This window comes from Perna viridis, chromosome 9 (assembly GCF_037379345.1).
Source record: "Perna viridis isolate PV_CMFRI_1.1 ecotype Kerala chromosome 9, ASM3737934v1, whole genome shotgun sequence".
In the NCBI taxonomy this organism is placed as follows: domain Eukaryota; kingdom Metazoa; phylum Mollusca; class Bivalvia; order Mytilida; family Mytilidae; genus Perna; species Perna viridis.
Window position 1 is genome coordinate 40,353,086 of NC_142453.1, and position 27,219 is coordinate 40,380,304.

Below are 27,219 nucleotides of genomic sequence, written 5' to 3' on the forward strand. Positions count from 1 at the left end.
CAGTATTAAAAACTTACCCTTGATCTAACAACGTAGTATTGTAATTCGGCGCAGAAGGTTATCCTAATTTTACTTCGCTACAACAAAGTGGGTTTAGTGTATAACTTATAATAGTAAAATGGTCGTACATGTATCTGCAGCACTGTTACTAAGCTGTTACGCTAGTATTGTTTTAGCATCAGGTATGTTTAAGAAATAATTCGTGAAGGGGGTAGATTTTTACTCATTTTAACATGCGTACGGCATTTGTATTAGATTATGTAACACCGAGCGAAAGAAAAGATACAGCGCGCAGATGATAAAGGCGGGGTTGTACTGGCATATACTGTTTGACGATATGAGAACGTCATATTAGAATATATAACTTATGTCTTTCAATATGTACATTTACTGTTTCGTGCTTAGTTAATTTCTATAAACAAAACAACCTAATTCGCATTCAGGCCATCCTTGTAAATTTATAAGTTTATTAAAACAGAAAAAAAACTTTTTACCATATCTATTGCACATTTGCTATTGGATTATTTTGATAAAAGACAAAAGAAAGTATACCATATTAAGATTTTTCCCGAGTCAAGTTCTAAGACACACATATACACACATTAGAATGTCAATATACTATTTCAAATGTTATGAACTGAAATGGTTTATGAATTTTTATACTTTGCATACTTCATAATACTTTCTCAAAAATGTGTGAACATAAATCATTGGGAGGACTTTATCAGGATGTCAAGGGAGACATTAACATATATTTTGCTGTAAATTTTTCATTTTTTTTTTTTTTTTCGCTTTTTACTGTGCATTTTTTTTAAAGAAATCCGAAATCGCATACAAATATGTACCCTGAAAACCTTATTTTAAATATTTTGGGTGAAAAAAAGCTATATTAGCCATTACAATCTCAAACAATATTGAAAGACAATTCTGTTTCAATTTCATTTTAGGTTTAAAAAAAACATTTATGTAGATAAAATATATTAAAGATTGAAAAATGAATTTCTTTAAAAACATGAAGTCTATCAAAAAGTATATAAAATGCTCCAAATATTCTTAAATATATTCAACCATTTTCATAGTTTTTACATTAAGAACCTTTGTTGAATTAATTGAGGTCCCCAGGTGTGAATCGCAAAGAATTGCTTCATTGTTGTGAATGACTTCTTTTTGACTCCGCCTTAACAAAACGTTTAAAGGGCGCATTATTGTAGCTAAACTTTCAGCGGATTTGACCCACTTCCAATGTGACGGCTGACAATTGCGGAACAAGACATGATTACCCTTCCTGAGCATCTGATGTCACATCCAGATATTTTTAGAAGTGGATGTTGTTTTTGCTTTAGTTTTTAAGTGATGTATTATTTTCCTTTTAATAGATTTAATTATAATTGCAAATGTATTTTATTATGTTCGCTACATTATATGTATAGTTAGTCTCTGTTTCCTGCTTTTATGTTTAGGTCTTGAATTTTGATTTCAATGTATCTGAGTCGTCCTTTGTTTAGGCTTTAGAATTTTTGGCCGATAGCAAGAAGAATTTGTTTCTTGCACATTTTCAGGAAGTTACAGTTCTGGTCAATGTGGAGTACAGGGAAAATGGATAAACGACCTGGGATCCAACATGACCTTGACCTGTCAGCCTGATTCCTCTTCATCCGACGTCGGTAGCCTCGACGGCAGATACAACACGGCTGTTGGTAGGGCTGATGGCTACTACAAACTCTCTGGGAGGTACGCAAGATCAGGCAACGGGTTAAAGAACTGCCTTGTCGGATTTACCGTTACCTATAATAATAATGTCTATGGCAATTCTAATTCTACTGCCAGTTTTACGGGCAGTTATTTTGCTGTTGACGATACTATTTACACACAATGGGTACTAGTGCGCCACACCAAACAAGAGAATATGTGGCTAAACAGTTTGCTTGGACATAACGTTTTTAATAGAGCGAAATAAAAAGATATCAGATTGTTTGTTTGTTTGTTGTATGTTTGTTTGTTTTTTTTTTGTTTTTTTTTGGGGGGGGGGGGGTTGCGCCTTTTTTTCCTTCGTTCTCGTTTTTTATATCCATTTATTAATGATACATAATTTGCTTAGCTCTGGTCTTCATATTCGACAGTGTGCAGAATGATAAACCGAAAAGTTTTGTGGATGAAATGAATTTTTTCAATACCGCAGGTGACATAATTTATTAATTGATAATTTTCATTCAGTATTGTCAACTTTCCTTTCATCTGTGGCAATATTCTTTTAGAACCTACGTATGGTGTTTTTTATCACAACTAATACGCTATGCCAGAGCTTGTCCTTACTATACAGACTTATTGTATCGAGCTAGACTTCTTACAGTTAGGCTTCTGGAATAGGGTTATGTTGCTACAAGATTGAAGGTATCACTACAGAAGTTTTATGGTCGTTATCATGAACTCGTCGATCGTTACGGTGTATCCGTCTGCACCATGAAAACGGATTTGTTAAACGTGCCATAGTTTTCCTTTCTCTTTCATCTATCCCGGACTTGACTTTACTGAGCAAGTCGTCGGCATTCCTAGAAAAGCATAGGAAGCTTACCCTACCGAGTTGCTCATTTACTTTTGTTACTTTGTATGTATTATTTTAGTTACTTCTTGTTCTTTGTTGTGTTTGTATGCTTTCCATATCTGATCTCTGTCCCTGGATTACATTCTTTTGATTTCCGCTATAACCTTGGTTCCCTTGATTACTAGTTGTATGCTACATACTGAATTGCTCTTAGCATCGGCAAGTTTATCTTTGTCATAATCCGTTTTTGCAGGTATGTAAAGTCTTAATTCGTCAATAATGTTCACGTAAAAAAATGGTACATTGCTAAACATATCACATTCTGATATGGTAGAGATACATTACATGCATTCATAATGCAGTACTTAAAACATTTTGATGACTTTTAATATGTTTTATGCGTTACATTTGTTGCTGGTAATATTTTTGTGTTCTTGCTTTTGTTTTCATTTGTTTAAATGAATTTTTTTGAGTTAAGCTGTATAACGAGAATGGATATGTTGGACATATCAAAGAGACAACAACCTTACCGAAATGAAAAATGTCAGCCCAAGGCCACCAATTGGCCTTCAATGAGCGACAATGAAACCGACGCACTACCTAAAAATCGGTTTAAAAAGGTCTGATTCCGCTCATAAAACAGAAATAAAGAAACTGATTATACGGTACGCAAATGAACAAAGGACGGATTACTAGTGCTTAACTGACATATCAGCTCCAGATCAGTTTAAAAGTACAAAAAGTTATATCCTCATTGTATGTAACCTTCTTACGGAAATACACACACGTTAATGCTTTTAAAAATGTACATCGCATGAAACATAAAACATTTTATAATTTATGTTTGATATGAGTTATATTATATTTTGTATCACAGACTTTTTACCGTTTGATTTTTGAAAAAAAGAGAAAAACTGCAACAATGTTTTCATTGGCTTCACTTTCATGTCAATTATACAAATACATGAATGATTAATTACATTACTATATGACATGTGTGCAGTTCAAAACAGTACCAAAATTATAATACTTCAGAGAAGATTTTAAAAAGCTAAAGGGTGTTCTTGGATAAGTAAATACAATTAGAATTGAAATCTCGAGATACTTTGTCATCAGACGTATTCTAAAATACGCCTTATCTGCTCATTTCCAAAGTATACTATTGGAACAATCACATAATATTTTTAGTACTCAAGTCGTCTAGTCGATTGCTAAATTGATTACTGTTTATCAATTTTGACTCTTGTGTGCATAGCACAATCTTACACTGGAACTCATACATGTATGACAAAACTATTGAGGTAGGAGGTCTAGCTAGCCCTAAAGCTTAGTTTAACCGATCATTTCAATAGAAGAAGCATGTCAGGTTTTACTTTCAAATTCTGATTGCTTCTACTACACTTTTAATATACTTTTAAATAATTCTGACTGTAAAATATGTTGATAACCAAGATATATTTTAAAATTTATTCAAATCAAAGATCATGCATGTCATAGATCAAGTAATACGGATATCACCATTGTATCGGCCGTGAGATAATCTGAAAAATGGAGTATAGAACTTATCATATATCATATACTGCAATTAAGGATGTTCGCTTGTCATGTTCGGTCTTTTTGTCAGATGTTCGCACTCTTCTGGTTTAATAAATTTCATAGCATTATTATGTTTTGCTAGTGACCCCCACTTTTCATAATTTCTTTAAACACACCTTTGAGAGTTTGTGAAATTTAAGAGACCCTTGTTATTTCTTAAGTGGTTTTAATTTATAAAACATACCAAGACAAAAGCTATGCAAAATCTAGATAAAATCCTTTTCCCACCAAAATTTCAAACGCTTATATCTCAAAGACGAGCCCACTAACTCGTATATCTTTTTTCTTCATATATTTTTCTACCCTTTGAAATCCTTGTTATAGTGAAATAGACCAGCGAACATCCTTAGTCATAGTACATAAACCTGAAACATACAAACGTTTATGGTTTTAAACCAAACTACTTTTAAACGAAACTTATTCCGAAGAAATGAAACTTACTCAACACTTCTAAATTCCGATCATATGTTTATTAACTATTTCTTTTAGTTATTCGACAAGATTTTTTTTACTCGTTTTAAATCACACCTTTTTAAGCGAAACGTAAATATCCATTTTCCATAACGATTCTATAAAAAGCATTTTTTTTATTTCAGTTCTTTGACAAGATATTTTTCCTCAAATAATTATTAAGATCTCATTTTTTGATAACATTGCATCTAAATAATGGTGTATGTGTACTTATATCTACTGATTTTATTTAAGTTTACCTGTTAGAAAATCACGTGGTGTGTGATTTTTTGTATAAATGAAGGTTGGGCGTGGTCCTCTCATTTCCCATGGACAACCGTTTTCGTTATCAATTATGGCTAACCATCCATTGTCTTTTGGACATCCACCGTATGATCGACAGATGAAAAACTTTCGGCGGCCACTCCTAGATTTGATATACATATGTAGAATGGACAGATTAATATGATTTATGTTATTTCACAAATCTAAAGGGTTCTATATTTGACTGAGTTAACAGTCTTTTCTATATCTGTTCACGTCTTATTCATGTACGACTTACATGCTCATTTTATTTGATAAAACTACAAATACCAAAATCACGACTTATATATTTATAAATATATAGGTAAATCATTGACACACATAAAGATTCAATAAAAAAGAGTACTAGTTGTTTAACAAAATGAAATATATAGTTAAAGTCTACAAAAATACAGAAGTAAAATGAAATGACAATATAGGTAGAAGGCCAAAATACATAGTTCATGTAAATAATCCTTATACTTACCCTTGAATAGAAAAATAGTTTGAGTTGCTACATGGTGCTAAGTCATTAAAACTGCTATCAAAAAGCCTTTCTTTAGAGAACCAGTCCATTTTGTCTGTCCCATTTCCATCAAATTTCACCCACGCAACACGTTCATTGTTTTCAAACAATTCTAACTTGACCTGTAATAGTTGTACTTAGTATCTTGCAATATACATGCGTAAATGTATTTAAGTATCATTTGGTGTAAGAATCGGACAATTGGTGGATCATCATTGATCTCAATTTGGTCTTTTTCATTTATATACATATATTCAAAAATCTAGAAAAAAAAATTTTAATTTACCCTGAATGATCTGTGTAATATATTTTACTGCTTATATAGGAAAAAACGTGCCGGAAAACGTTTCCGCCATTTCAATATTGCATTTTCACCTATCAATATTTGAAAGCAAACTTTACAAATACTTTGTTTGTTAAATCTGTTTATTATAAGGTAAAATACTTGGATAATGCAATAAAATATCTGCTTCTTTTCATGTGCCAAACCTAATACCGTACAGCGGGTTATTTTCGCGGAATACTAATTTGGCATTTTTTAGCGTTTATGAAACAAATAAAATTTCGCGAAATATTTACTGTGAGCTTAAGTACGGAGTGCACCACTTAGGGTCCACCAAAAGCAACATCGACAAATATTTTAGTATACGTTTCTGCCATAAAATTTCCAAAATTCAAACCAGTCACACGGTACACATTTTGCTTGATTCGTAGAGAAAGAGCTACACAGCTCCACAATGAAGAAACATCAACGGTCTGTTTTAAATCTGTTTTCCTCGTGTACACATAAATGCCTACTGATATGATCAATGCAAGAAATACAGAAATAGCCATTTCAATGAATATTTTTTTATGATACTACTTTATTTCATATAGGAAAATAAGTATAAGATCATATCTTTTATTATTGAATATATTTTTCTGTGTTATTAGGATTTGTGACAAAATCGAAGGCTTGGTTCAATATCATTATGTCGTGGGTCAGTCACAGGCCTTATCGAGACACCTTGCTCACTATGGCTTACAGAGACCATAACATTAAGAGCGTCCATGCAAAAACAAGGTGGTAGAGGCACATGCCAAACTTTGTCTAAACAAATTTTCATCCATTTCATACAACAAATGCATCATTTCTCAAAGTTGAATGTTGGTTTTTGAATAACTGCAGTTGTAAAATAGAAATAGATTACAAGATGAAAAATGAAATTTTGTGCAAAATTAGGTTGCTTTCTTAGGGAACTTTAACATCATTTTATAAACAATATGTTTTTGAAAAAAAATACTTTTACTATTTGAGATACATATTATACACACATTACATTGCAACAAAAAATTCAGTGGGATGAAATTTACCATGTGCTACCCATATTATAGGAACTGCCTGGTTTCCACATGTACAAACTCTTAACAGAATAACTTTAACTTTAAACATATAAGTCCCTTCTTTACTTTAACTATTTTTTAATTATCCACCTGTTTGACATCAGTCCAATGGTCTATGAAATGATTCCTAAGATGATTTTGTCCTTGATTCTGACCAATAAGTGTTGGTATATCATTGCTCATTGACGGTCCGACCCATGCGTTGTATACCGATTGTCCGTTACCAGCATAAGCTACAAACACTGGGAAGTACACTGGAAATTAACGAATGATGAATAAGATATAATCTTAACATTTTGATGGTCTAAAATCGCATGCTGTGGTAATGGTACAGTAACATAAATGGTTGAACTTTACCACTTATGTCAATAGAATAATTCACAATCTCTCTTGACTTCAGTTTGAAATTTCTACTTTTGTCCATCATGAATAAAAAATGAATATTTCAAAGTCTTGATTTTAAAATTTATTTGAATCACATGTGATGCATTCGTAATTTTAAAATAAAATAAAGGCAGTAAGAATTGTAAAGGAGTGCAAATTAAAGTACACTTTTTATTATCAATATTTTTTAATAAATATCTACCTTGTCTATTTACTTCTTATGCAATACGAAATCCAAAAACAAGAAACGTAAAACTTAAAGGTTATTAGATGAGCGGCCAGCATATATAACAATATGTAGAAGTTAATCAAGCTATAATACGAGCTATGGAAAAAGTTATACTTACAGTCACAAACAACTAAATCCAAAAACAAGAATTGCAACGCTAAGAAGTTCATTGTTGATGACCAGTCAGTATAAATTACCCTGCTGTCAAGACTTAAAACGGAAAATCTGTTGGCGCTGTTTCAAAAATATTTACGTTTCACATGTTTCCTTACATGTTCGAAAAATGGCGATTTATTTTACATAGTATAATTTGTTAAGAGGGACAAGTATCAATATTTCTAATACATGTAGTTATCATATAAAGACAAAATCAAAACATAAATCATTTATTAATGTTGTAAATTCCGGTATGCTGTAAATTCCGGTATGCTGAACATGTGTTTCAAAAAGCAGTACCTTATCAGTAGCATGAGAACTAAATACATGGCAAAAATTAATTGTATTCAAAAAGTACTCAAAACAAAAACAAAATATTGAAATAGGAGAGAGAAGATATACAATGTGCAATACAAGGACTGGAATTTCGATGTTTTGAGTTTTGTGGTACTGTAAAGATCATTATATCATTTATGGCAAGTATGATAAATACAATGGGCTAATAAATACACTCAGCAGCTTTGGACCACTAGCAATGGCATCAACGACGCGGCTTTTAAATACACAAATATCAATAATATAAATGTTGCAATTTTCTGTGCGCAACTCACGTGTTTCAATGGTAACATCGTCTCAATAGCAGAAGAACTAAAAGCAAAGCAAAATATATTGTAAACAAAAAGTACTCAAACAAAAGACAACATGGAAATGAGTAGTCATTCCCAGACCCGAGAAGTTGTACAATGTTCGTTACATGGCTTTCCATGTGGGCTTAGGTTTAAACGTGGATCATGTTGTTTTAAGTTTAGTGAATATTAACCTAATGATTGTCATTTTCAAAATAAAAAAAATCTTTTGTTTACTGATTTTAGGTATTTATAATCCAATACTTCTGTTTGAAACATATCGCATTAGAGTCATAACCGAATTGATATCAATATGTTGACGTAGATGGGCATACGTTGTTAGTGATTTTGGATGTTGTCCAATATCAACTTATTTTTCATTGAAGGTTTTTTTCATATAGATAATGATATTATTTTCATCGCCTCGACGTGCTTGCCTTCTTTGTTTTCTGTAGTTCAATTGTTTTTCAGTAAGATGTCGATAATAACAGCGGCTCAGCTGATAGCAATATTCTTACTCAATGTTGATTTTTTGACATGGTCTCATTAAAATTACTGGCAAATTTCGCCGATTTAGGAATATTTTTTTCTAATATCTTAATCTTGCTTTTTGCAATTGATTGCAAGAGTTGCTTTGATTCCTATTCCATATAATTATGACTACACATTTTCCGTGTCAGACTCTGACAAACTTTGGCTTTTTAACATTCAATATCTAGACGACATATATTATTATTTTATGGGTTCACTGAAGTCATAGTGGGTCAACTGGACTAATAAAGTAAAAATAATAGCTTTTCCTTTCCTGGTTTCATCGTTCCATCTTATAACGAGCACTTTACAGATTACATACAAACGATCAACTAACTTAATGCACAAACAATATTCTTCCTTCTTGTGTTGTCAAATTCCTAATCGCTTCAATAGCTACTGTTCAATACAAACGTGTAATTCTAGTAACATATATTCCGGTTTGGTTGTAGTTGATTTTTCTTTTTTTCCCCAAAAAGACTTGGTCTATATAAGCTTCAGGATAAAAAAAAGTAACCAAAATTACACTGTTTATTTATTGTATCATTTATTAAGAATAACTACTTGACCCACTTCATCTCTTCAAATGTCAAGTAAGACTGATACCACAATTGTATCCGCTGTGAGTGAGTCTGTAAAGTAAATCACATTTGTAATGTGATAAGTATTTCTGTTGACATTTTTAGTATGATAGTTTGAGCTAATACAGTATCATTGAGATGGCTGCTATTTTATAATAAATAAATAAAATATAAGAAGGTGATAGAGCAGTTTCTAAACCCGAGAAAATTGTTGTCCCACCGAGGCATAGCCGAGGGTTACAATGTGTTTTCAAGGGGTAACAAACTCTCTATTACCCTTGAATTTATATGTTACTAAAATGAATGTTCCATTGTCGCTTATTTCAAAGGGAGCATGTTTGTGTAACTTCTGTCTTATTTTTCTCATTAAAATTGTTTTACTTTCATTCAAGTTTGCAATAATGTGAAGTTGTAAACGTCAACTGTGGATCACACTCCATTTTTATATTTATTAAATCAATGCTTCGAGGTGGACCTCTTCTCTGGTCACTGACATAAATGTTATTTGTTATTGTTTTTTTTTATTTGTGCTGTTTTTGAGTGTTCGTTTGTTTGTTATTTTTTTTCTTTTTGTCTTGTTGTTTTTCTGTATAAAGTTGTTTACCTTAGATCTTTACAAGGAAGCATCAACAACAACAACAAAACAAAACAAAACAAAAATGATTAAGAATGCACTGTATGGACATGTAACAACAATATCATAAATTATCATTTGAACACTTTCATTTCAAGATCCAACCTTAGTCACTTTTTAATTTGACAATACAATTAGAAATGTTGGATTGCAGGTTCGTAGTATATTGGGTATCATAAGTAAAAACAATACGTCTATTAATCGATCTTATCATATTTATTTGTAAGGACGTTGCTCATATTACTTCTCCTTCAAACGTAAAATTGACTAAGATTGAACTGGTACCTAATTTTACCTGTACGCTTTTTACGAGTGGGTAATAGACAAAAAACTATCAGACTTTCAGCCATTTGATATTAACGTCGTATTCAATCAAAATTCATCAAATTGATACGAAGTATTATAAACATATTTATTTTACGTATATAAGATCAAAAACTGGAGTTTTGATATTAATAATAATGAAAACCACAAGTTACATGTTAACATCATTTTCGCAACATGTTGTTACTTACATAAAATTACCTAATTATTGAATCGTTACAGAGTTATCCATATTCGGAATGTGGTATCAATCGCCACTACTGAGTGATGTAGTAAATGACATCATTTTTTTCTTATATTCCTAATTATATAGTATTATTCATACCTGTATCGTATTTACGTGGTGTGTTGTTTATCGTATAAATAAAACTAGGAGGTGCTCCACGTTTCTCCCATGGACAATGCTGGTGTTTGTCAGCAATACAAAACCACCCCGCGTCTTCGGCGCATCCGCCATATGATCGATTAATGAAGAATTTTCTATCCAAAGGATTACTTCCTGCCCTGGCCTCTCTACAAACAAATTTAATTACTATTTAGGCTTTTGTAGTAAAACCAATAATAACAAGGAAACAAATACAACATAGGAAAAGGAGAAAATCCTGAATCTTCCGTATAAAATATCGAGGGCAGCAAAGGGAAACTGTCATTGATTTTCTTGAAACATTAAAACATTCAAATATGACCAGTGGTTTGTTTATGCAAGTCAGCAAATTGATAAGAGAAACTACCGTATTTTAATACGTCCTGTGTTTTACGCACCATTTTTATCGGTAAATGGTAATTTTTTGCGAAAAGGATGTTAGCTTGTAACTTGTGGTTTTCAATATCGTTGGAAAAATTCGATTTTTTTTAATTATTTTTTTAATCATGAATCAAGCTGGCTATATATTGAACTGAATCATTATCAAAATATTTTATATTTTTTTTCTAATCAAGCTGTACATGTTTATCCTTAAGGTGCAAATTTTAGATTGTGTAGGAATAATGCACAATGGAGCATATAAATTGTCACGGGATATAAGCTTTTTTTTCTGTAATAATACATACAATTAATTTTTTTTTCAGTTTTTTATTTGGTTTCTATCCATAATCAGATTTCCTGGTGGTCATTTCAATCCCCTTGGCCGTTCCACACATGCCATATTTTACAGTTCGTAAAAATATCAGCAGAGAAAACCCAAACAAGAGACAAACCTAAGCTTGTTATTTTACAGAGTTCATATTCAATCATTATTCAATGGTCATTATACATGTGAAAATTCTCAAGCTAATATTAAATATGTAATACCGTAGAATCTCGTTAATCTCGATACTTGTCAATTGGACAAATTTCAGTTTTACAAAATAAAGGGTAAACTTAGATGACATACCATGTGAATGCAATTTTACATAAATCACAGAAAAAAAAGACGGAAGAGAGAGTCAAATGCGTAAACCACACGCCTGGGATTAGATATAATTAACGGGATACCCTGTTGTTTTATTAGTCTCAGCAAACGCTAGGACGCTAAGAATTCTATTTATATTTTTTTAATAATTAGGTCATGAACTGTCAATACATCTGAAGCGCAAGATGTCTGTTATTGGAGATCTATCTGACCCAAATTTACTATTAATAGTTAACAAATATCATGGGTTTTATTTTATAATAGTCTACTTAAATCTTTCCAAAAAATAATTATCAGCAATATTAACACAAGCACCTCAATCCGAGCCTATCGCGCATTAATACAATTGTTTAAAAAATGTCAATGAACACTTTAAATGCTTAGTTGCGTGGAAAGATCCATCAAGTTATAATTTTTATCATTTCTCTAAAATCGATTAATTGTAAATACAATGTTTATTTGTGATTATGATCATATTTCAATGCGCACTATATATTTCCGCATGTAACGATTTTGAGTTCGAACCTAAAAACAATTATAAAGCATGCATAGATATCTATGCAAAGATTAAAATAAAAACAGAAGTTATGAATTTAAATGGTTTCGTTACATATATAAGCTCTCTATTTAAAATCGAATTTTGATTATTGTAAATCTAAGTTTTTATCAGATTTCTTCGTAAATGATGTAAACATGTTTGTATATATAATTTCCGAAGCCAAGCTTGAACACGAAAACAAATTAACTTTTATTTCTTTATGATTTAAACATATCATGTGATACCTGTCATTGATATAAAATATGTTCCTAACTTTGTTATAGTTTTTGTGTGTTATGGTTGTGTTTATGCCTTAACATAATCATTTAACCTACCCTTCAAGAGAGAAATAATTAAAGGTGCTACAAGGTGCCAAGTCATTAAAGCTACTGTCTTCAAGGTTCTCCTTTGAAAACCAGCTTAGATTGTCCGTTCCATTACCATTGAACTTAAGCCACATTACTCTTTCGTTATTGTTAAATAATTCCAGTTTTACCTAAACATACACAAGATATTTGAACATATGAACATATGCTAGCATTTTCAATGTAATACACTAGTCACAAAACTGGGATGTTGACTAAAACTTTCGATGCTTTTATATGCATCACAATTTGAGAAAATGCTTATCTGGTATCTTCAAGTTTTCGCGAATCTTTCGCCATTACCTTGAATCCAGTGTCGACTACTGTATTGTGTTCGACAGCTGTGATCAAAGAAGGCTACTAAAGGGTAGAGCATCGGATGAGTACCTTGGTTCGTTTGCCTATTGTCAACATTCTATGAAACCTTTATGAATCTTTTTCGAAGAGATTCAAGACAACCACTGTGTAATTGACGCTCTGATCCAGTTATTGTTTTTGTCTAAAGTGGTTCACAAGCCCCCGTAAAAATGAGTTTGAAAATGATTAAAAGGGCTGCGACTTGAACGTCACTTAAACCTATAAGTTCAATTAAAACTACACATTCATGCTCATTTTAGCTTTTCAAGTTCACCCTTTTCAAGGATAAACATCAATCACTTTTTGTTTACCTGTATATGTGTCTTAGAAATTACCTTTCTTTGATCCTTGACACCTACCCCAGGTAAATTACACAGAATACAAAGGACGTCGATTTGACGTAATTGCAGAAATCCGAAAGAACAAATCTTGACGTTAAAAATCAGGTATATCAATTACCGATAGTAACAGAGTTTTTTTTGTAACTAGAGTACTGTATATAAAATAGAGTACATGTATATAAAATAGAGTACATGTATATTAAGATTACAATAAAGGCTTTCTCTCGACGTAAGGAATTTTCCAACAAGAGTAAAGAATACATATAAGTATACGGTTTTATCAAGCCAGTTTTTCCTATCCTGAGCTATATTAGCCTATTTGCAAATATCATCCCTCAGCTTACCTAAAAAATTCCTTTCAGGTCATTGAACAAAGTGACACTTTTTAATATTCTCCGTTACTAACAAATTTCCGGAAATCATCAAAAAGAAATATATTGGCTTCATAACCATCTCAAACCATGGTTTGCCTTTTACCTGTTTAACGCCTGTCCAGTGATCTATGAAATGATTCCTAAGATGGTTCTGTCTTTTGTTCTGACCAAGTATTCTCGGTATATCATTTCTCATTGATGGTCCAATCCAAGCTTCATAAACAGATTCCTTGTTGCCAGCAAATCCAACAAATACTGGAAAGTAAACTGAAAACAGATTATACATTTACTAAAATCAAGTTTGTTTGCAAAGTTAGTCCATCAAGTAAGGGTAACAACAAAATTACCGAACACCAGTCCGATCCATAATCAAGTCAGGTCCAAAATAAATCTGACAAAAAAGATATTACATCACCGGAGTAACAATCAATCAGTTTGATATTTTTTCTTTATTATAATATTACAACATCGAATGTTCAGAATTTATGCATATATATGAGGGATTTACTTTTATTTTGAAAAAAGCATTCCCAAAAATTAATTATTTCAGAACATCACAAATGCTAGAGGAGATTCAACAGGAAGAAATATCAATTCACTTAAACGTATAAATTCATTTTTGTGCACCTGTCATGACACTATTTAAAAGAATGAGTTTTTCTCGTTTTCCTCGGAGTCTGGAAATGTAGATTTTGTACAGTCTTTTTCATGTGCCAAAATGGCAGTTAACAATCCTACAAAAAGGTTGACATCCGTATTTTTTTTTACATTGACAGCAATGGCAAATGGCAAATGTCTCTTTAGAATGTCCATTATATACTTGTTTAATTCACTGTGAGTAAGGTATCATTGTAATAAAAAATATGTTTACAGTTTTTAGAGTCCGAGTTGCTCATTTGCTTTTGTTACTTTGTATGTATGGTTTAGTTACTTTATGTTCTTTGTTGTGTATGTCTGTTTTCTATGTCTGGTCTTTGTCCCTGGCTGGATTACATTCTTTTGTTTACTGCTATAACCTTGGTTTCCTTGATTACTCTTACACAAAGGAAACTATTGTAACTAAATCACAAAGAAAAGATTTATTTTAAAAATCACAACAAAACAAATTTTTGCCATTCGAAGTTTGGCAAAATCACATTAGAACATTTAAATTGATCTATGCAAAGAAAAAAGAAGGCCTATCGACAGATATAAGTTTAGGGATTATTAGAAACGGTCGGAAGCTAGAGACCTATCAAACCATCAATGTAAAGAATTAATAAACCGTTCGGAAGTTTTAAGTAGATTATTGCATATTTGCTGACAGATGGGTTGTGCTATAAACACAATTCTTTTTTTTTTTTTTTTTTTTTTTTTTTGAATTTTTTCTGTTTCGTTGAAGATCTTGTCAGAATGTTAAGAGTAGTGCTTTTATGGAATAATTTGAAACTTTGTAAATGGCTAGCATTGCATGGAAAAGATCATTAAATTATGAAAATTGTTATGGTAGTATTAATTAGGAAGCTCTACCTCATAATGCAAAAATATGCTTAACTGCACGTAATAGCTCTACATTGACTACAAAAAATTTACTGTATCATATCACTATTTTGATCATGTCATTGATTTTGATGAATCCTGGTAACGATCCCAAGCTTCATATTGGTCACTGTAAGGTTGAACAAGTTGAAGCCTACCTAAATCGTAGTTGATCAATGTGTTTCCGACATTATCATATAATAATTTCTTACCATCGCATAAAACATATTGAAATAACAACGCTTGTAATCCTAAACTTATCATTTGAGCAAGTTTGAACACAAACTACAATACATGTATTAGTAATATCGTAGTAATGACTAATGATTGTGCTTGGTATTGATAAAACGTTGTTTACACGTCAAAATAGACGATCGGAAATAATACTCGCAACACCGCGTTCTTTGCGTTCCTTATTAAACACAACTATTTCAATCACGTCAAGTATGAAAGTATTTTGCCTTAGATAATCGATTAAACTCACTCCGACCTTTGACAATTTTTTCTTAACTATTATAGAGAGATATAGAGCTAGCGATAGACGTTGTTTTGTAAAATATTGGCTTTTATGTTTATTCTTTGAAAGATTCATATGAATTCTCCAATTATCATATTATCATATTTACCTATTCCTTCACTCTTATGAGGCTGACTTTATAGCTGATCTGATCCGAAAGAAAGAGTATCGTTTTGATAGATCCTTCAATCTCAGTTTCCGCTATATAGATGACGTATTATCTTTAAACAATCCTAATTTCGGGGATTTGATACATTGCATCTACCCCAAAGAACTTGGTCTATTCCAGATTTGACTGTTTATCAGCAACTATTTCTAGAAAAGCAGAGGACGCTTACCCTATTGGTGCACCTGGTTTAAGTTGCTTTGTATATATTATTTTGGTTATTCTATGTTCTTGTTTTGTGTGAACGACAAAGTTGAACATCTTACAACAACAAAAAGCGTCATATATAAATGTTAATGATTTAAAATTTATCTTCATGTATGTACGTATGTAGCGTTTTAGATTTTAGTTAACACATTCTAGATATTGCTACAAAATGTATGTAAAAGCCATTCCAACTTCACATATACAATGCTTGCTAGATCATAGCCTGAATTATCGACAATCACTTAATCAATCCTATATTACTTAGTTGTTGCACCAAAAATACAGATTTTGATTTCTCCTTTTGTAGAAACTACCTTATCTTAAAAAAAACACATATAGACTGCGTTCCGTTTCTTGGTCTGCAGAATGTAGTATCACATTTTCTAACCTACATATTTTGTTTAGACAACTATGATAAATGGCCTCTTAAATCAATGTTTTATTTGATATGATTAAAAATTACTTTGTGAAAGATTGCTCTAAGCCGAATGACAAAAAAACATTTGCTGAAACTATATTTAGAGAATAGTGGACTTATGGAATCAAACAATTCCGAATTTTCTAATTACACAGAAGAAGATATCAAAATGCTTGAATTTATGACCGATTATATTTATTTTTATGTGTTTTTCAACAGACGATAGGCAGTCCAAAGGGAACAAATTGTGCCATGCTACCCGCTGGCTTATTCCTAATCTTAGAGGACATTGGAAAGCGGAAAATGATGACCCAACTGAACGACAGAGACAGTGATTTTTCATTCCGTATCTACCTACCTTTCATCTGTGGCAACATCCCTTCAGCATGAATTTAACGTATTTTTATACCATTACTCAAACTTAGATTGGTGAAACTACGCGGACTACAACACTGGTCTTCTTATGATTAAGCTGTTGGAACAGGGTTATAAATGATTGGAGATGTGGCATGATTACCAGTGATATAGTCATCCACCAAATACCTAGCATTATACAACTAAACTTCATCATCAAATATTTATTTTCAAGAAAGAATTGAGTAAACACAAATTATGTTTACAAAAACCTTATCAATTTAAACTGAGATTTAATCATAATGATATAGGAATAAAAGTGCTTTTAAAGGAGCACAATGTGTGCCCATCTGAATTCCTACAACATGCCGATAAACTTTATCACCGATATTGCTCAATGTGTGAATTCATCACTACAAACGTTCTATGGCCGTTAAGAAATCAATTCATGAATTATATCCAATGTTTATCATCAGAGGTAGACGTAAAAAATAAAAGCAGTAATAAGAACTATACTGCTATCACAGTCTCTAAAGACGATATCGTGAAAAACCATAAATCTGTGATGTCCTCTTTTGGTCTTTCTACCAAAGACGATTATTGTGATATACCGTCTATGCACTGGATTCCTAAACTCTACAAGAATCCATGCAAACAAGGCTACATAGCGGGATCTACAAAATGTTCCATCAAACCGTTTTCAAAACTTTAAAATTCTATACTCACAGCTGTATAAGATAGTCTCCAGTTCTTCCACGACACTTGTTACTCTAGTAGTGGTATTAATTCAATATAAATCTTGATAAACTCGAAAGATCCTCTAGAATTCCTGGATTCAAGACTGTTATCAGAATATCATAGCATTAAAACCTCTGATTTTTCAACACTGTATACTTCTATTCCCCATACTCAGTTAAATTCTGTCGATCTCAAAAACATCGTTGTTTTTCAGCAAAAAGATGGTGACACCTAGATACAAATATATAGTTCTTTGTAGAGATTCCTCATACTTTGTAAAAACAATACTTCCATATCATCTTCCAAAATTGCAAAAGGGAAGTTTTAAAATGCTGGAATTTTTTATCGACAACATATCTGTCCAGAGTGTTGATTGCGTTTTTCAAGAAACGGTCGGCATTCCAATTGGAACAGTTTGTGCTCCTATACTTGCTGACCTATTCCTTCACTGTTATTAGGCTGACGTTATAGCTGATCTGATTCGAAAGGAAGGACATCGTTTAGCTAGATCCTTTAATTTCAGTTTCCGCTATATAGATGACGTATTATCGTTAAACAATCCTAGTTTCGTGGATTTGATACATCGCATCTAATCCAAAGATCTTGAAATAAAGGATACTACAGACACTGTGAAATCAGCCTCATATCTTGACCTACACTTAGAAATGGTAAGGGAAAAACTATTGACAAAACTTTACGACAAACGTGATGAATTTTCGTTCAGAATAGTCAACTTTCCTTTTATCTGTAGCAACATCCCTTCAGCACCTGCGTATGGAGTTTTTTTTTTTTGTCACAACTCATACTCTATGCCAGAGCCTGTCGTAACTACGCAGACATTGTGTATTGCGCTAGACTTTTACAATTAGGCTTCTGGAAAGCTATGTTGCTACAAGATTGAATTCCTCACTACAGAAGTTTTATGGTGGTAATCATGAAGTCGTGAATCGTTACGGTGTATCAATTTGCACCATGAAAACCTATTTGTTCAACGTGTCATAGTTTTCCCCCTATTTCGTCTACCCTTGATTCGACTTTTTATGAGCAACATGGCGGGTGTTTATAGAGAAGAACAGGACGCTTACCCTACTGGTGCACCTGATCCATGCTCCCATTTTTAGTTGAGTCCATGTTACTCATTTACCTTTGTTACTTTGTATGTATTATTTTAGTTACTTTTGTTCTTGTGTTTGTCTGTTAAATCGCGAAAACTAATACCCGTAAATATGTTCACTTGATATAATCCGCGAAAATTAGCAACCACTAAAATTGATACATTTACAGTAATACTTCCAAATAAATATATTATGATCAAAACGAAATATTGACCAGTTGTTCATGCTAGTTTGCCCAATCATTGAAAGGAACAAGTATCCACTGACAGCTAATAAGCCGTTAAAAGTGTGTTGCAAAAACATTTCATAAAAAAAAATTCTAAATATCAAAATTAATCCTGTATGCACGTTGATTAATTGAACGCTTTATAGTTGAAATTTTGTAAGCTTAGTACTAATGCGATTGACACATGTTATTAAAAAAGAGAGTTGGCTATTTTTGGTTACACTATGAACTGAAAAGGTACTGTCAATACAAAGGAGATAGTCTAGACTGGCTGTTAAGTGTACATTTCTGCCTATTGACTGCAAGATAGCAATGAAGTACTTTCATGATTTGGGACATTTGACAATACCTGGAAGTTACATTATTTCTTATATGAAATGTTCCCCTCCGTCACAGACCAATGATAAATGTTAACAAAACAATAACCGCATGTTATAGACTCTCCTGTAGCAGTTCAAAAAATTGCAACGGTATTCAGTACGTCTCGCATGACAGTTAATTGCCACAGGTGTTGATAGGTGTTAGATTGTCTTAGTAACAACATTTTAATAGAAACAATTTAGTCAAAGTAGTCTTAAACTTGCGGATACGTTTTTGTTGACACATTTCAATATGTTTATATATCATATTTGAATTTGATTTTTGTTCCTGTGGCTTTTCTGTTTTGCATTTTTTTCTTTTTCTTACATGTTTAATTTTGTTTCATCTTTTAAAACAATTTTACCACAGTATTTACATATGATAAACATCGTAATCAATTTATGAGTAAGAAGCCTTGGGACGATTATACAAAATATGACTGATTAAAACATTCAAACAGTCGAAAAATTACCCATAAAGCCAATGGCAATCAGAGACATAACAAAAACTAAGATAAAATACAAATTTTATTTTCCTTGTCTTCACATTAGATTGCGGACAACACGACTAGAATTACAATAATTCTTTCCGTAATGTTAAGGATATTTGTTTTATTTTACCCTAATGAATACAGAGCTGCCGAAATGGGTGTTTTTCCACATGTCATTGTACTCAGTGCTCCTTGATAGAAGCCATTTTGAATGAATAGAATCTTCAGTAGTATAATGAATTCCTGTCAAACTTGCTACACTGGAGTCACCATCGTCGTTACCTATAGCAACCGAGAAGCCGAGAACAACATCACCCCCGACCATAGTGTATCTACCCGAGAGGTCATATCGATGTATGTCGTCAAACTCGAATCGTCCAGTAAGGTATCCTTCCGTTGGTACAACATTTCCTTCCTGACACGTGAAAATCATCGAAGCACCTAAATCGTTTCTCCATTTCCCAGAAATGCCACAAGAGTCTGTAACAGAAATTTGCAGACAAATCAGCCTAATAAATTCAATGAACAAAAGCTTTTGTTTACGATGCACATTTAAAAAAAAAACGAATCAACACCGGAATACGCAATAAAAAATGTTTAAAATGTATAATATACATACCGTCGCTAGGTGCGGTCGACCCTAAAAATGCCTGCAGCAGCAAAAACAGGATGACAATCATCATTTTAATGGAAGTCGTCTATGTATTTTAATTATTGCAAAAAGTACTAGGTTAGGTTTATTTATAACATTATAAGTCAATTGTGACCTTCGATATCGGAAATCATTTGTTTTACTGACACGTATTTTTTAAGACAATGCATGTCATTAAAAAGGCATATAATAGGAGATTTTATTTTCATAAAAAAGTACATTTAGCACATAGCATCAAATATTTTATAAAGATAAACAAATTTTCAAAGCGTATTTGTTTAGAAAAATGTACGTGAAGCGCCCATGCATTTTAATTGTTTCTACTCTTTTCATACTTGTCATACAGACTATAATATATAACCTATATGGTGCCTTCTTCCTGCAAAATACCATTCCCTTCCTCTTGGGTGTTATCTACGTTAAAAATTATCCGCATGCTCTTATCTAAAAAAAAAACACTGCGGTTTATTGTTTGTATTTTGTTGTAAGTTTGTAAGTTTTAAATTGTAACAGACAGAGTTAACTAATACAATATACTGACAGCAAACATCTGGTATGATGGAAGGCTTTGTAATACTGTTACTTGGGTGTTGTTCAAGTCTTGTTGTAGCAAAAGGTTAGTTAGAAAACTATATGTATTATATTTTGTGCTAAAAAAACACAATACAACAATGAAATCACCTCAGAAACACAAATTTATAAACATGTCAGTTTTCTCGGATCACTCGTAATGCACAATGGTAACATCAGTGTAATACAGACTGTGTTTTCCACTCTCAATAGTTTTGTGGCACTTTAATCATGTGTTACTTGTCAGTAATACTCAAAATGACTCAAAATGATTGATGAGTTCTTTCCTCTTTTGTATTTCTATGTGCATTTAAATTTAAAATTAATATTTCTTAAATTCTGTAATTAATTTTGTGATTAATAAAAAGAGACCAATATGTCGAACCAATCACAGTAAAATAAAACAAAAATGGAAAGAATGATTTGTTTTTTTTTTTTTTTTTTGTTTTTGTTTTTTTTTTTTTCAAAGACTACTATATATGGTTATATACATATGATTACATAGATGTATTATTAACATTCGTAGGTTCGGGAACAAATAAATTAAGACAATGTAGAGTCGCTGGAAGATGGATAAATGAACTTAATTCAACCTTGGATGTCAGCCTGATTCCCTCACATCAAACGTGGGTATTCTTAAAGGAAGATATAAGACAGCAGTTGGAAGAGCTAAGGGTTATTACAAACTCTCTGGAAGGTACGCTAGATCAGGCACCGGCTTAAACAACTGTCTTGTCGGTTTTACTGTGGCCTGGAATAATCAGGTGTATGGAAACTCCAACTCCACAACTAGTTTTACAGGAAACTATTTTGCTGTTGACGACACTATTCACACACAGTGGGCTTTGGTATACCACACCAAGAAGGAGAACATGTGGCTAAACAGCTTAGTGGGGAATAACGCTTTCCGTAGACTAAAATGATAAAGATTGGAGTTGCCTCTTTTTGCGTTCTTATTTTTAAATAACGCAAATACTTGATTGGTCAATAAAATTTTCTTTTTGTTTTCTCTTTTGTACGTTTCATGCCTTAGATCAGATTACTTGATAATCAGTGGGTCAGATAACGACAGCCCCTCCCCTACGCACAAGAAAAACTCAACAGACTTATATGGGTAATAGATATAAGCATTCGAAAATGTTTTTGGATTCTAATAACTTTTATTTCCCCTTTCTGTTGGTGCTTCGATAGGATTCTTCCTTTTTTATTTGAATCGCAGTTGATAATTTTAAGCCTAGTAAAATAAAATACAATAATGCTTCGAGCTAGGATTCAACATTATGAAAGACAAAAAATAAAATTCAAACTTTTATTTCCGGTGTTTTTGCACGGAAAGCCAATATTGCCCAATATTTATGTGACTGGTTTATTATCAATTTTGTCTATATTGAATAATAATAACCACTTTTTTTATATCATGATACTTTGTTGAGTTGATTGATATTGCCGAAATGTGATTTTGTTATAGGGATATCTTTGTGACTTGTGTCGGGGACTGCATTACTGCTTCTTGACTATTATCGGATCACACTTGTAATACAACAGGTGCTGCTGGCGGAATAGAACATGCTTCCGAGGCACCTAATTTTGATCCCTTTATTGTAGGACTTGCTAGTGCTTTAGTTTTTTGTGTTACATCTTGTTCTTCTTATCTTCAGTTAAACATAGATTGTATTTTATTTGATTCGCTACCTTGTGTATTTTGGTCGTCTTGGTTTCCTGCTATCATGTTCCGGCCTTGTAAATGGATTTGTCCCATTTTTCACGCTTCGGTATTTGTGTGCCGATATTTACATTGCATCAAAAGACTTTGTCTTAATCCAACTAATTATTAATTAGAAACCACCAGTAGATCATTTAAAAAATCACAGAATAAAGTACATATAACAACTGTAATACAGTTAGATTCATTTCCGCTGCCTATTTGTTTTGTATTTTGTGTTTTATGTTGTGTTGTTCTGTGTCTGTTGGTTTCGTCTCCGCTTCTTTGAGTCGTATATGTAATAAGCATGATTAATTTGGATTTTTGTAAATCTTTCGAAGGTTCTTGGTGTTGGTGTTCTCCCATCTTACATTTTCTTGAGATATCGGAAATGAAAGCTTACATTGTACATAAATCATCATCAAACAGTGAAATTTAAAAAAGTAAAAAATCAAAAATGTATTAAAAGGAACAAAAAGCAGTTACTAAATCAGTGGATTCCAAATATGTAGGGTAATTGGAAATCGGAAGTTGAAAGTCAAATATCGTACTAAGAGAATTTAATCATTTATAAATTTTGAATCATATTCAATCTGTATCGTAAGCATTTGGTCAGTTACTGGCAATAGGTCCAAATTCGTTTCAGGTATGCGATATTATAAGGCTGCACTATTAACTCAATATTAATTAAACCTTCAACACTGCTTGATCATATTTCACGTTTGATAAGTCAAGAAGTGAATGAGCAAGTCCGACTCCACTAAAACATGGATCATGGAACAGGTGCATTGTTAGGGTAAACGTCCTTAAATAGTTCATCGCGAATTGGAACCATTTCGAGTCTTACATCTTTCATTTTTGCATTGGCGCATAGGTGTCCTAGAAAGGTTAGAGGCTACGGCTTAAGAAGTCATCGTGTTTTGTCGTATAACTTGGTTATGAGTTTTCCTTTTCATTTGTCTCTAAGTGTAGGTCAAGATATGAAGCTGACTTCATGGGGTCTGTAAAATCCTTTATCTAATGTTCTTTGTGCTAGATGCGACATATAACATCCCCGAAACTACGATTGTTTAAAGACAATACTTATAAAGCGAAGACCGAGATCAAAGTATCCGGCTACGATGTTTCTTCTTTTGGATCAGATCAGCTGTATCCATCCTCATAATTGTAAAGAATTAGAAGATGATTTGGAATCATTTTTCCAAAGTATAGATAATCTCTACCAAGTACTATTTAATTTTTAGAGTAATAATGGACGATGTATAATTCTTTTGAGTAAGGATACCAGTATGGGGAATAGAAGCATGAAGGGTTGAAGATCATATGTCTTGATGTTATTATATTCCGATAATAATCTAGACTTGAGGAATTCCAGAAGATCTTTAATTTTATTTCAGGATCCACAATGAATTGATACCACTACATAGGAATAACTGCAACATATCTTTTCAATTGAAAAATAGATATATGATACTCTCTCATTAATAGGTAAAAAAAAATTTCCCAGATCATTTGAATATGCAGTTTATGCGTTTTTATGGGCAAAAATAGATATCCTAAACATATGTTTCTTGATTGTGTCTTTGGCCTAGAGAAAGTGAAAACAAACAACTTTGTTTTACAACACATTGATTTCAAACCTCATTATGTGTTGACAAATAGATAAATTTGACAAATTGTTCTCTTGCTTAACCAAATATTTTACGGGAGATATGTTAACACTGTAAATTCACTTATTTTATGTCTGTTATTGTACATGTGTAATTTTGTTTACACATTTGTTTTGTTGTTAGTTATGACCGTTGTTTTGTGTCACATTTGTTTTGTTGTTAGTTATGACCGTTGTTTTGTATCACATTTGTTTGTTGTTAGTTATGACCATTGTTTTGTATTATGCTATATATGTATACCCTCAATCCATTTCACAGATCCAATTACTATTCCAACCTATAACCTCTTCCTGTTATACTACGTATCACCCCGCTACCTAATAGGTTTTGCTATACAAGATGAGACAAAAAATCAAAAGCTTTATGTATATAAGTAGTACTCATTATAAATCAGTAAAGTTTATTCCATTGTAGTGTATTAATTACAAAAAGAGTCAGTGTTTAGAACTGAGTATAATATTGGTGAAAAGCTTTTAAGTAGCGAATATACAATCTGCGCAGGAGATTGCTATTATTCAGTGTATAAATTGGCTCTTTTATTTAGGCTTCACTTAGCATGAGCACTACTTATTCAGAATCTGCAGAGCTCTTTAAATCCGATGTTTATAATCTTAGTTGGAATCGTTACTACGTTTAGTTTACTGTACAGATTGCGGTAAAAAGGGAAATTTTGAATGTGGCATGACCTCAGGCAAAGGTGTTAAATCTTTGAAACAGAGAATACACGCTTTTTGTATCAACTCTAATGGTAAATATGTTGCTAAAATAATAATAAGTAGAATGATACATGAAAACCAGCAACAAGACCTTGGTTTCACTTACTATAAGTCTTATTATAGGTTGGAATTATTTGTAAATCGCTGCAATACGTGCTTCGGTGGAGAATATAGCAGAAAATCTTATTTCTTTTTAATTCTATAATAGACTACTACACATGAAATGTATGAGCAAAGTAAATCTCATTTTCCGATAGCACCGCCTCCCTGTCCGCCTTTGTTTTCTCTTGTAAATATTGCGCTTCCAAAATGTGTATTCTTCCACATATCACAATATTCAGTATGTTTTGAAAAGAACCATTGAGTGTGAATATTGTCTTCAGAGGCATAATGAATTCCTGTCCAACTTGTGATGTTCGAGTTACCATGGTTGTTGCCAGTAGCGATAGAAAACCCGAGAATTCAGTCGCCGTATATCATCGTGTAGGAAACAACCATTAAAGAACCAAACTGGTTTGTCCATTTTCCCGAAACACCACAAGGATCTGCATTTGAAGGAAAAACTTAAAGTTATTTTGAAAATACGAAACCAAGGTAAATGCAAGGTAAACTTTTAAAAACGCCCGTTCTAGTGTGACCTACGTCCTTTGAAATAAAATGCTTTCTACATTTAAATAAGGTCTATGAGTGTACTAAATTTGGTCAGAATCTTTGTTATAATAGTGATAACAACGATGTTTCGGAATTAAAAGGAAAGAGAGTGACCTAGACCTTTGGCCTATGACATATAGGTTCGGCGGTTACGATTTAATTTTCGCGTATGTTTATTAATTATCGGTTGTTCTGAAATTTCCTGTAGTAATCATGAACTCCTAAAAGATATAGAGTAAGAAATGTTTGTACTCACATTTTTATTAAATAAAAGACAAAATGGGTAAGATGAATTAGATTCCAAAGTCCAAGTCCAGAGTTTTATCAACTATGTAAATTAACAAACTTACCGTTACCAGCAGACATCACCAAGGTAGTTTGCAAAACGCAAAGCACAAATAGAGGCACCATTTTACTAGGGTGTTGTAGAAATATGGCGTAATAGCTTTTTTGCAGTTCGGTATTGAAAACAATTTTATTAACGCTTATCTAAATGATTTATGTGATAGGATCTGATATAATGGAAGTGTGGGGTTATAATAAGGTTTCCATCTGTATTACATTAGCGTGTTCCTTTACATCGTTAGTCAGTTTCATAAGTGATAGATTTATATTTAAGAACCTCCTTCCCGTACTGAAATGCTCACGTTGCACAAACCGAAATGTTAATTCTCAACGCATCTTTCTATCTATGCAGTGTCTGACCCATAGGATGCCTTCCTTTGTGTGGTGTCTTTTCTATTTTCAACTGTCACATAAACCGAGGCAGATATTAATTAATAAAGTTGTATGATTTTAGGGGATAGTTAACAATATCTTAAAACCAAGAGTATTAAGATTATAACTTGTATTTTTCATTGAGGGCAAGAAATGTTAATAGAATCGGGCATTATTTGTAGGACTTTCAGTGATGTTAAATGCTGTGTTTGGTAAGTAATTTTTAACGACATACCATGTAGAAATCATGGCAGAAAACTGTTGTGATAAATAGAAAACGGTGACCAACAAAATCAATAACTATTGCGTCTTGAAATTATACATTGTCGCATACAAAGCACTGTAAAATAATAATTTCACACATGTGCGAAATATTTAACTTGTAACAAAACATAGATGAAATATCACGCTTTGTATTTTCGATTTACTTTTCTTCATCGAATCTCCTTTATATACCTTTTGTTATCGCTATTTTAAGCAGTTACTGTTCGAGATTTCTTTGAATTAGTACAAATTTAAAAGTTTTCGGTCTTTTGACTATTCTTACGCGTTTATCGCAAAATGGGAAAACGGTAATAAGTATCCAATCGTAGACCTCCGTGACAAAAATCTTTCAACATGTAATGATTTGTGTTTTCCTTCATTGTCCATTATACTCCTTGACTGTGTAACATGAATACTATTACACCAGCTGATCATATTGACAGTAAAAAGTCTTTGATTCTCTATTGTACCGGTGCACCTGGTCCATCAACCCAGTTTTTAGTGGAGTCCGAGTGGCTCATTTGCTGTTGTTACTTT

General features: G+C 32.3%; 4 protein-coding genes and 1 long non-coding RNA gene across 5 annotated transcripts; 2 read left to right on the forward strand and 3 right to left on the reverse strand.

Annotated features, from left to right (window-relative positions):
* The first annotated feature begins 23 nt into the window (after window positions 1-23).
* Window positions 24-1,972, forward strand: LOC148608498 (uncharacterized). Its single transcript, XM_088544051.1, has 2 exons — window positions 24-182; window positions 1,560-1,972. The coding sequence occupies exons 1-2, from the start codon at window positions 119-121 to the stop codon at window positions 1,955-1,957; spliced, it is 462 nt and encodes a 153-aa protein (XP_088400177.1). The 5' UTR covers window positions 24-118; the 3' UTR covers window positions 1,958-1,972.
* Window positions 1,973-3,995: 2,023 nt separating this feature from the next.
* Window positions 3,996-7,864, reverse strand: LOC148608499 (uncharacterized). The gene is made up of 5 exons (XM_088544050.1): window positions 7,532-7,864; window positions 6,891-7,054; window positions 5,379-5,539; window positions 4,849-5,015; window positions 3,996-4,083 (listed from the first exon to the last, which is right to left on the reverse strand). Exons 1-5 carry the CDS (start codon window positions 7,581-7,583, stop codon window positions 4,034-4,036), a joined length of 594 nt encoding a protein of 197 aa, XP_088400176.1. The 5' UTR covers window positions 7,584-7,864; the 3' UTR covers window positions 3,996-4,033.
* A 1,392-nt stretch (window positions 7,865-9,256) lies between these two features.
* LOC148608500 (uncharacterized) lies at window positions 9,257-15,514 on the reverse strand. The gene is made up of 5 exons (XM_088544049.1): window positions 15,362-15,514; window positions 13,735-13,898; window positions 12,530-12,690; window positions 10,591-10,778; window positions 9,257-9,358 (listed from the first exon to the last, which is right to left on the reverse strand). Exons 1-5 carry the CDS (start codon window positions 15,411-15,413, stop codon window positions 9,309-9,311), a joined length of 615 nt encoding a protein of 204 aa, XP_088400175.1. The 5' UTR covers window positions 15,414-15,514; the 3' UTR covers window positions 9,257-9,308.
* Window positions 15,515-19,764: 4,250 nt separating this feature from the next.
* On the reverse strand, window positions 19,765-20,515 carry LOC148608501 (uncharacterized). Its single transcript, XM_088544052.1, has 2 exons — window positions 20,360-20,515; window positions 19,765-20,220 (listed from the first exon to the last, which is right to left on the reverse strand). The coding sequence occupies exons 1-2, from the start codon at window positions 20,421-20,423 to the stop codon at window positions 19,862-19,864; spliced, it is 423 nt and encodes a 140-aa protein (XP_088400178.1). The 5' UTR covers window positions 20,424-20,515; the 3' UTR covers window positions 19,765-19,861.
* Window positions 20,516-20,849: 334 nt separating this feature from the next.
* Window positions 20,850-21,970, forward strand: LOC148608502 (uncharacterized). The gene is made up of 2 exons (XR_015914968.1): window positions 20,850-21,008; window positions 21,489-21,970. It is a non-coding gene; the product is annotated as an uncharacterized LOC148608502 (long non-coding RNA).
* Window positions 21,971-27,219: the final 5,249 nt, after the last annotated feature.

Coding starts and splice junctions, on each gene's coding strand:
- LOC148608498 (XM_088544051.1), top strand. CDS start 119: ATGGTCGTACATGTATCTGCAGCACTGTTACTAAGCTGTTACGCTAGT. Junction 183..1,559: donor TAGTATTGTTTTAGCATCAG/GTATGTTTAAGA, acceptor GCACATTTTCAG/GAAGTTACAGTTCTGGTCAA.
- LOC148608501 (XM_088544052.1), bottom strand. CDS start 20,423: ATGATGATTGTCATCCTGTTTTTGCTGCTGCAGGCATTTTTAGGGTCG. Junction 20,221..20,359: donor GTCGACCGCACCTAGCGACG/GTATGTATATTA, acceptor TTTCTGTTACAG/ACTCTTGTGGCATTTCTGGG.
- LOC148608499 (XM_088544050.1), bottom strand. CDS start 7,583: ATGAACTTCTTAGCGTTGCAATTCTTGTTTTTGGATTTAGTTGTTTGT. Junction 7,055..7,531: donor GGATTTAGTTGTTTGTGACT/GTAAGTATAACT, acceptor GTTAATTTCCAG/TGTACTTCCCAGTGTTTGTA. Junction 5,540..6,890: donor ATTGGACTGATGTCAAACAG/GTGGATAATTAA, acceptor CAACTATTACAG/GTCAAGTTAGAATTGTTTGA.
- LOC148608500 (XM_088544049.1), bottom strand. CDS start 15,413: ATGATAAGTTTAGGATTACAAGCGTTGTTATTTCAATATGTTTTATGC. Junction 12,691..13,734: donor ACTGGACAGGCGTTAAACAG/GTAAAAGGCAAA, acceptor GTGTATGTTTAG/GTAAAACTGGAATTATTTAA. Junction 10,779..12,529: donor AATTATTTCTCTCTTGAAGG/GTAGGTTAAATG, acceptor ATTTGTTTGTAG/AGAGGCCAGGGCAGGAAGTA.